At 46.6% G+C, this 9,624-nt stretch overlaps 2 protein-coding genes across 3 annotated transcripts in view; one reads left to right on the top strand and one right to left on the bottom strand.

The window, feature by feature from the left end:
• KISS1R (KISS1 receptor) overlaps positions 1-9,624 on the top strand; it is a 299,078-nt gene that overhangs the window by 117,687 nt on the left and 171,767 nt on the right. The window lies entirely within an intron of this gene.
• UQCR11 (ubiquinol-cytochrome c reductase, complex III subunit XI) overlaps positions 443-9,624 on the bottom strand; it is a 36,906-nt gene continuing 27,724 nt past the window's right edge. The window contains exons 2-4 of the mRNA XM_080989332.1: positions 4,239-4,294; positions 2,492-2,640; positions 443-616 (exon numbers count right to left, since the gene is read on the bottom strand). Of these exons, the coding sequence (XP_080845458.1) occupies positions 2,520-2,640; positions 4,239-4,288 (171 nt within the window). The 5' untranslated portion in view covers positions 4,289-4,294 and the 3' untranslated portion in view covers positions 443-616; positions 2,492-2,519. The remainder of the gene's footprint in view (positions 617-2,491; positions 2,641-4,238; positions 4,295-9,624) is intronic.

Here is a 9,624-nt window from a genome sequence, read left to right on the forward strand (position 1 = left end):
AAGGCATCATAAACACACATGGCTTCTTGCAAAAAGAATACCGGGAACTGCAGTTTTTAGAAGACGTTTATTCCCCGCCACAGAACTACGATTTCTGGAATATAACTTCTCTGGAAACTGGAGCTCTGCGAGGGGAATGGGAGTCTCCTAACAGCCCTTGGCAAACTACAGTTCCCAGGACTTTTGGGGGGCAAAAGCCTCGATGATTCTACTTCAGATGTAAAGGGCAGATGGGACCTAAATTGCTGAAATTCCGATGGGAGGAAAAGGGTTGCACACCCCAGTCGGAAACGTAAAACAGGCAACCGCAAAGTGGCAATTTTGAACCCCAGACCTGTGCACAAAAACGGCTTCCATATCGGCCAACGTGTGAGATTTTTGCGCCGTGATTTGTGCGACATTTGACTCTGCAGAGAAGCAAAACGTCTACAAGAACAGCACATTTTCCCGTGCACTAAAAGAGGCTTTATTCATTCTGACATTATCGGCGCATCATCCGCCGTTCGGCGAGAGGAAAAAGGAAGGTTTCGGCGGCGCCGGGAAGTTTGAAGGATTCACAGTTTCGAAGCGCCAGCAGGCAGAAAAAGGAAGCTTCTCTGAGACCAAACGGGTTGCTCTGCAAAAGGGAGGGAAAAGGAGAACAATTAAAGGACGTCGCAAAAACATCTGGTGCTTTGCAGGAATCGCTCAGACAATGAGGACAGCCGAAGCAGATAAGGTGTAGCCGGTGTTCAAAATTAGCATTTTGCACCTGGCTATCGGGTGGTGCTGTGGGTTAAACCACAGAGCCTAGGACTTGCCGATCAGAAGGTCGGCAGTTTGAATCCCCGCAATGACGGGGTGAGCTCCCGTTGCTCAGTCCCTGCTCCTGCCCCCCTAGCAGTTCGAAAGCACGTCAAAGTGCAAGTAGATCAATAGGTACCGCTCTGGCGGGAAGGTAAACGGCGTTTCCATGCGCTGCTCTGGTTCGCCAGAAGCGGCTTAGTCCTGCTGGCCACACGACCCGGAAGCTGTACGCAGGCTCCCTCAGCCAGTAAAGTGAGATGAGCGCCACAACCCCAGAGTCGGCCACGACTGGACCTAGTGGTCAGGGGTCCCTTTACCTTTATTGGGCACTTGTGAAGTGAAGATGCCCCTTGGATCTGGACCGTTTCCACACCCTAAGACACCAGCCCTGTAGGATTCTATCCGTTATATTTTATCTGCACCGTCGGAATGAGTTTCTGGAACCAGAATGCTTTTTCCGTGAAGCCTGAGCAGGAGCTGCGAACGGCATTCTAGCGAGTTGTTGTCGCTTGGCTCTGCTTCCCCCCTGCTCACCGTTGGGAAGAATATCCCTACGTTATGAACAGTCCGGATCTGGCCCCCGGGCCTTAGTTTGCCTACCCACGTTCTAGTAGCAGGTGGTTGCCCAGACGATGCAGCTGCCCCATACGGGGATCAAACCAGCAACCTTGACATTATCAGCACCTACGCTGCAACCGACGGAGCGATCCATTTTCCCCATGCACTCATTTGTTTCTCAAGAGAAACACAAGCCAGAGACTCCCCTGGCACTCTGCCTCGCAGCTTGCAAAGGGGCCTCGCTTGGGCTCCGTGCCTAATAATAAATACCACATTTTTCGCTCTCTAAGACGCACCAGACCACAAGACGCACCTAGTTTTTGGAGGAGGAAAACAAGAAAAACAATATTCTGAATCTCAGAAGCCAGAACAGCAAGAGGGATCGCTGTGCAGCGAAAGCAGCAATCCCTCTCGCTGTTCTGGCTTCTGGGATAGCTGCGCAGCCTGCATTCGCTCCACAAGACGCACACACATTTCCCCTTACTTTTTAGGAGGGGAAAAGTGAAGTCTTATAGAGCAAAAAATACAGTAATAATAATAAATTTAATTTATACCCCGCCCTCCCCGGCCAAGACCGGGCTCAGGGCGGCTAACACCAAATATAAAAACAATTGATTGAAATATAGCTTTAAAAACAAGACTAAAATATAACATTAAAACACAAAAGGGGAGTCGTTCCCGGCGCCGCAGAACCCCATTTGCAGGGACGCTTCCCAGTCCCAAGGTGGGGGACGGGATACCGTATTTTTTGCTCTATAAGACTCACTTTTCCCCTCCTAAAAAGTAAGGGGAAATGTGTGTGCGTCTTGTGGAGCGAATGCAGGCTGCGCAGCTATCCCAGAAGCCAGAACAGCGAGAGGGATTGCTGCTTTCGCTGCGCAGCGATCCCTCTTGCTGTTCTGGCTTCTGAGATTCAGAATATTTTTTCCCTTGTTTTCCTCCTCCAAAAACTAGGTGCGTCTTGTGGTCTGGTGCGTCTTATAGAGTGAAAAATACGGTATTTTTTCTGATAGGGTTTGTATGGTTTTGCCATACAAAAAATAAGGTATTTGCCAAGGGGAGTCGTGCTTCCCCCCCCCAAACCGATTCCAAAGCACGAGAGTCGCGGCCGCAAAAAGCCCAGGTTCATTATCCAAAGAGGACCCACCTTCTTGCAGAGAAGGGCTCGTTTCCACTCAGTCGTCCTTCTTAAACTTGCCGTTGATCCAAGGCACGTAGTCGAGGAACAGCCTCCAGTCCGTGGCCCAGACCAGCCCCACGGCGCCCACGGTCCCCCATGTGCTCAACGTAGGCACCCTGCGGGAAGGAGAGAGAACAGAAGCGGCGCTCGCGTACCTCTGGGCATGTTTGAGGCGGAAGCACGTGCGGTTCGCATTGAGCTTTCGGAACCGTAGGGGTGTTGGGAGGGACCCCCAAAGGTTATCCAGTCCAACCCCACCAGCAATCTTGGCCAAAGCATCCCTGACATAGACGGCCACCTAACCTCTGTTTCGAAAGCCTCCAAGGAGTAGTAGTAGTAGTAGTAATTTATTATTGCTACGCCACCCATCTGGCTATGTCTCCCCAGCCACTCTGGGCGGCTTCCAAGAGAAAATTAAAAATACACTAAAATCTGCTATGCATGCAGAGGGTCTTGGGTTCAAATTCCGGCATCATCATCATCATTTATTATTTCTACCCTGCCCATCTGGCTGGGTTTCCCCAGCCACTCTGGGCGGCTCCAAACAAAAGATTAAAAATACATTAAAACATCAGTCATTAAAAGCTTCCCTAAATAGGGCAGCTTTGAGGTGTCTTCTAAAAGTCAGAAAGCTGTTTATTTCCTTGACGTCTACTGGAAGGGCGTTCTACAGGGCGGGCGCCACCACCGAGAAGGCCCTCTGCCTGGTTCCCTGTCATCTCACAGGGAGGGAACCGCCAGAAGGCCCTCGGGAGATGGACCCCGGTGTCCGGGCTGGACGATGGGGGTGGAGACGCTCCTTCAGGTCTACCGGGCCGCCAGTAGTGCAAGTAGATAAATAGGTACCGCTCCGGCGGGAAGGTAAACGGCCTTTCCGTGCGCTGCTCTGGTTCGCCAGAAGTGGCTTAGTCCTGCTGGCCACATGACCCGGAAGCTGTACGCCGGCTCCCTCGGCCAATAAAGCGAGATGAGCGCTGCAACCCCAGAGTCGGCCGCAACTGGACCTAATGGTCAGGGGTCCCTTTACCTTTATCCTATCCTTTACTACCTGCCCTGCCCCACCACCCTGCTTTGGGGAACAGGCAGGGGAATTCTATTTTTTTTTTTTAAGATATTTATTAAAGTTTCAAAAAAAAGGTTACATAGATAAGAATAAAAAAAAAAATAGAGAAAAGAAAAATACCAAAAAATAAAATAAAAACAATTCCATCTTTTCATCACTTATCTTTCATTTACTTGTTTCCCGGACCTCCTCATGCCTCCCTTTTTTTGTATTCCAGTTCAATTTATTAGTTCAGCAATTCCTTTCCCTCCTTATTTTATCCTGATCTTTAATCTTAATATATTATAGCACGGAGTTTTTACGTATTGAAAATCCAGTTTTTCCATATTCTTTTATACCATTACAGGCAGGGGAATTCTCAGGAACCCTCTTCCAAAGCTGACCACGGTCGCTTCCTGTGGCAGTGAGTTCCGCAGGTTAACTGGGTGGCCGGGGGGGGGGGGTGTAAAAAATGTCATTTCTGGCCCTGAATTTCCCAGCAAGCCTGTCCAACTAGGGATGGGGCTTAATTTTGGAAGTGGGGGGGGGTTAAATTTTTTTGGGGGGTGACCCCCCCACCCTTTTGGAGCAGGGCTGGGCGGGGCCAAAGCGAGGCCCCGCCCCTTCTCCGACCTTCCCCCCTCCCAAAACCCCCTCCCCCCCCCCACTCACCAGTTGCGCAGGAGCTGCCCGTAACGGGGACCCATGAACTTGCTCAGCATCCTTCCGCCTGGAAGGTCACCTCTCCCTCGCGCCTGCGCACTACCGCCCTTTCCCCCCCTCCGACGTGCGTGCGCTCCCTTCCGGCGTGCGTGCGCTTCCTTCCTTCCGCCCCGCTCCGTTGTTACGTCGGCGCGTGCGCGGCGTCGCCTGTTCCGCTCCTCGTACATATAGACTTGAAGAAGAGTCGCCAACGCGCCGTCGGGTTGCGAGCCTGCTTTTCGCGCGCAACAGAACTGAATCCAGCGCCATCTAGCGGCCAAAGCCGCGTAATGTATGGCACAAGTCCTAGGCAAGGACGTTGAGATGGACGACAACCCTGCAGTGTAGTCCATTATTATTATTATTAGCCCATGATGAAACACCGCAAATGCAGCTTTATTGCATTTATTTATTTCTGCATTTATTCGTTGTTATTATTAATACCAGCCTATGATAGAACATCTCAAATACAGCTGCTATAATAATAATAACAATAATTAATAATAAACAAACTTATTATTATCGTGCATGCACACAAACGGCTCATCCCAATAATTAACTTAGTTGGTCTCTTAAGGTGCTACTGGAAGGAATTTTTTAATTTTTATTTATTTATTTTGTTTTCTTTCGACTATGGCAGACCAACACGGCTACCTACCTGTAAGTAATAAGATAATAATATGATCATCATCATTTGCCTAGTTTCTGGCCCAAAGGATGTAGTGCCAGTATTTACCCATGTTGCCTTTGATTTTTTCATTTGCGATAACATGATTTTATTGTTTAGTCGTTTAGTGGTGTCTGCCTCTTGGTGACCCCCTGGACCAGAGCACGCCAGGCCCTCCTGTCTTCCACTGCCTCCCACAGTTTGGTCAAACTCATGCTGGTAGCTTCGAGAACACTGTCCCACCATCTCGTCCTCTGTCGTCCCCTTCTCCTTGCGCCCTCCATCTTTCCCAACATCTGGGTCTTTTCCAGGGAGTCTCCTCTTCTCAGGAGGTGGCCAAAGTCTTGGAGCCTCAGCTTCAGGATCTGTCCTTCCAGTGAGCACTCAGGGCTGATTTCCTTCCGAATGGAGAGGTTGGATCTTCTTGCAGTCCATGGGACTCTCCAGAGTCTCCTCCAGCACCAGAATTCAAAAGCATCCATTCTCCGGCGATCAGCCTTCTTGATGGTCCAGCTCTCACTTCCGTACATCACTACTGGGGATAACATGATAGAGCATGTTACACAAATACAGCATAATCATCAAATAATATAATAAACCGAAATCAAATCAAATCAAATCAAAGCATGCTAGGAATATATTAGCATTCTTGGAGAGCCGTACATGAGCCATGGACTTTCAGACTCTGCCTGCAATAATAACAACAACAACAATAATAATTATAAGATTTATTATTATACTGCCCTATTCCCCAAGGTCTCAGGGCGGTTCACAAGATAAAACCACAACGGAGATTCATTGACATTGTCTGGGGATTGTTGATGAATCCCAGGCAAAAATCTCCAAAAACCAAATGCCCCAAATCTGGTATTCCTTTGATCTGAATGTTAGACGCTTTTAAGTATTTCTAAAATGCAAAAATATACGTTTGCCGCCTGCTTTTTAGTGAATGGGAGAGAGAGAACACACGCAAAAATATATATATACTGTATCTATATAGATATATTTTAAAATCAACCTCGCAAGAAGACTGTAGGCGCGCGACTCTAATTTAAAGAAGATCTATGGTCAGTCATTGCCCGCTTTGCTTTAACGCGCCTGCGCGGCGCCGACTTTCTGCCTCATTCCATTGCCCTCCTCGTCGAAGGACCCCCGCCAAGTTGTTTTGTTTTCAAGGCGAGCGGGGAGTGCGCTGTCTACTGCAGTGCCTGATTAATATCAGGGAAGAGCTCCCTTTAGATATAATAATGTTGAATTTCAGCTATAACCGGCCAGAGGGGCTGCGGCCACAACCTGAAACTCCTTAAAGCAGTATTAAGGGCAGCAAAACTTAACAAAATGCCTGCAAAAGTAATGCACCAGGCATAATTTCCAAATAGGTTTTTGAGTTTTCAAAGCAATGAGAGCAGCCAGGATCCCACTGGAAATTTCAAAAACTTCACATTTGTAAATCGCACCAAATGAACTTGTGCAAAGTTAATTTAAATATATATTGGTGCAATACACACACACACACCTTGTGAAGCTGGGCCACTATTTAATTTAAATATTTAATTTAATATTTAAATTAAATAGTGGCTCAGCTGCACAAGGTTAAGTGCAACTGGTTAACTTTGCACAAGTTCATTTGGTGTGATTTACAAATGTGAAGTTTTTGAAATTTCCGGTGGGATCCTGGCTGCTCTCATTGCTTTGAAAACTCAAAAGCTTATTTGGAAATTATGCCTGATGCATTATTTTCCCAGGCTTTTCGTTAAGTGTTGCTGCCCTTAATACTGCTTTAAGGAGTTTGAGGTTGTGGCCCCATTTTAGGTAAAGGTAAAGGGGACCCCTGACCATTAGGTCCAGTCGTGGCCGACTCTGGGGTTGCAGTGCTCATCTCGCTTTATTGGCCGAGGGAGCCGGCATACAGCTTCTGGGTCATGTGGCCAGCAGGACTAAGCCGCTTCTGGCGAACCAGAGCAGCGCACGGAAACGCCGTTTCCCTTCCCGCCGGAGCGGTACCTATTTATCTACTTGCACTGGTGTGCTTTCGAACTGCTAGGTTGGCAGGAGCATGGACTGATCAACGGGAGCTTACCCCGTCACTGCGGGGATTCGAACCGCCGACCTTCTGATCGGCAAGTCCTAGGCTCTGTGGTTTAATCCACAGCGCCACCCGCGTCCCTTCCAATCCCCATGTTACACCCCCCCAACTACATCACTCATACATCACGGTTACATCATGAAAGGGGAGGTCTGGTAGCCACAATCTGAGCATCCTGGACCCTGCCCCATGGTTCCCCTTGCCCTCCACCAAACACCCATCAAGTGTAACAAAAAATATATTTACATTTCCCTGTTTCCCAGCCAAGTTCATCCCACCCTTTTGTCTTCATCTGGGTTTGTTCTTTCTGGAATGGCTACCTGTCTGGCACTCAGGTATCAGGAGGCCAGGAATTATCACTCAGGCAGAGGGGCTGCTGAGTAGCTGAGCTCACAGGTCTAGATGAATTTCTGAAGTTTCCCAGTGAACCAGTACAGAGATACATTGATCAGTGAATTCTTACATTTGGTATCGTGCAGCAAAGGCCCTTTGAATAGATAGGAAGAAACTGCGATGTTTTGTGGGGACAAATCACAAAAGTCACAAAAGCGATGGTGCTGGTTTTGGTAGTGGGCTGCATGTGCATGATATCTGCTGGAGGGGCAACCCCCAAAAAACCTATACATAAATTCCTGCAACAGTGGGAAATTGCCTTATTCCAAATAGGATCCCTCGCAAGAAAAGGGAAAAGTTGACAGCTATGGGTGGGAACCGTTTATCCTAGAGCAAGCTGCTGGTTTCAAATGGGATGTCTTTCAGGAAAAGAATGTCTATGAGTTGATCCCGGGAACTTCTGTATTTAATAGGTTTTGCTCCCAGGTAAATGGGAGTCAGGGCTGTAGCCCTCAAAAGTCTCTTAAAATACAGATTCTTTCACAGACAAAAGGAAGTCCTTCTTCTTGAGTTGCCAAATAATGTCCTGGATTAAAGGGGCGAAAATAAAGTCCGGGGGATATTCGGAAAATTGGCAAAATGAGCTTTTTCATTTTTAAGGAAACGCAAAGTTCTTCAGTTTGCTAAACTCAGCTTTGCTGAACAAAAGTGATTGCAAACAACTTCAAAATCCGGGACATTTTGCCAATTTAACAGGCTGCTTTCACCAGTTAAATTCCAGACGCGTGGCAACCCTAGATAAAAACTCCCCAAAACATTATCTACTCAGGAGTAATTCCTATTGAGTTCAATAAGTGGCATCTAGGATGGCAGCCTTTTATTCCCACCTAAAAAAATAAAAGCAAGAACACGACATTCGCGTGAAGGTCAGGAATGAAAGGGGGGAGCGAGAGAACCAGGAAAAATAAAGCAATTTTAGTACAAGGTAGAACCTTTATTACAACTTTTTCATTGATAGGTATACAACATCTGAGAGACAGATACGGGGAGAGGGGGGGGAAGGTAATATTGTTATAAAATGTCAAATTTATTGCTACATTACTGTTATATACAGGACAGTTCTCAAAATTCTACTTTTAAAAAAGTTAAGGATTATTTAAAAATTCCAAATAATCCAGCCAGCTGTTGTTGTTTTTTCTTGACACTTGTATAAAATTATTATTATTATTTTTTTAAAAAATGAACACAATCCATATCTTGAGGCACTCGGAAACACAATTTAAAACCCCCCGTGCTACCCCAACCCCAGCCGCCCGATCCCAGAAATTTGTGATTTCAGTCCAAAAATGTGGGTCCATCCCCTCTATTCCGTGTTGCCCTCCCCACCCACCAAATACTCTTTTTCTTTCCATTTTCCTCCTCCTCCTCCTCCTTTTTTTTAAAACGGGGGTTAGGCATATATATATATTTATACCATATATATATCTTTCAAAACTATAATGTGTATCTGATTTAATAACAAGGATTCTCAGCCACTTACGTACAGCTGGATTTTACAATGTAGGCAGCAAAAAGAGGGGGATAAAACAACACCCCATAGCGGCCCCCGGTCCCCAAATCCAAATTTCAGCTAGGCATGACTTAAAACCGCCCCCCCTTGTCCATTGAAAGCAAAAAAAGAGAGTTTCGTCGAGTCCATTCATTTCCCATTAAGACTTAAGTCATGGCTAACTGTACCTGGATCGGGGCCACTCACCCCTCCCGCCCCCCATGAAAAAGCAAGGATCGATTTTTATCTTTTTTTTTTTAATATATATATAAAAATCCCCAATAGCAACAAAGAGAGAGAGAGAGAAAGAGCCCCAAAAACAATCTAAACAGGCTGAAAAGGATACGCAGCCTCGCCCATCCCATCTAAAAAAATATAGCTTAACGGGAACCAAGGTACAATTTGTTCTCTGCAGTGCGCGAGCCTCTTTTTTTAAACAAAAAGTTAAGATTCCCCCCCCCCCCACGGTGCTGTTTCTCCGAAAACGCTCCCCGCCCAGCACGAAAATTTTTAAAAATATGGGGTTTTTGTCCCCCCTCCTGTTTTGTTTCGTTTCGCTGGTTGTCCCTTTCTTAAATTTCCTAACCCCCGCAACAAAAATAAATATCCCAAGATCATTTGGGACATATCTATATTACAAACTTTAAGAAAGAAAAGAAGAAAAAGAAAAAAAAACAGTTTCAAACCCGTTTTTAAGCTATCATAGCGACCTAAATGCAGA

This window comes from Podarcis pityusensis, assembly GCF_964106645.2.
Source record: "Podarcis pityusensis genome assembly, chromosome: 18".
NCBI classification, from domain to species: domain Eukaryota; kingdom Metazoa; phylum Chordata; class Lepidosauria; order Squamata; family Lacertidae; genus Podarcis; species Podarcis pityusensis.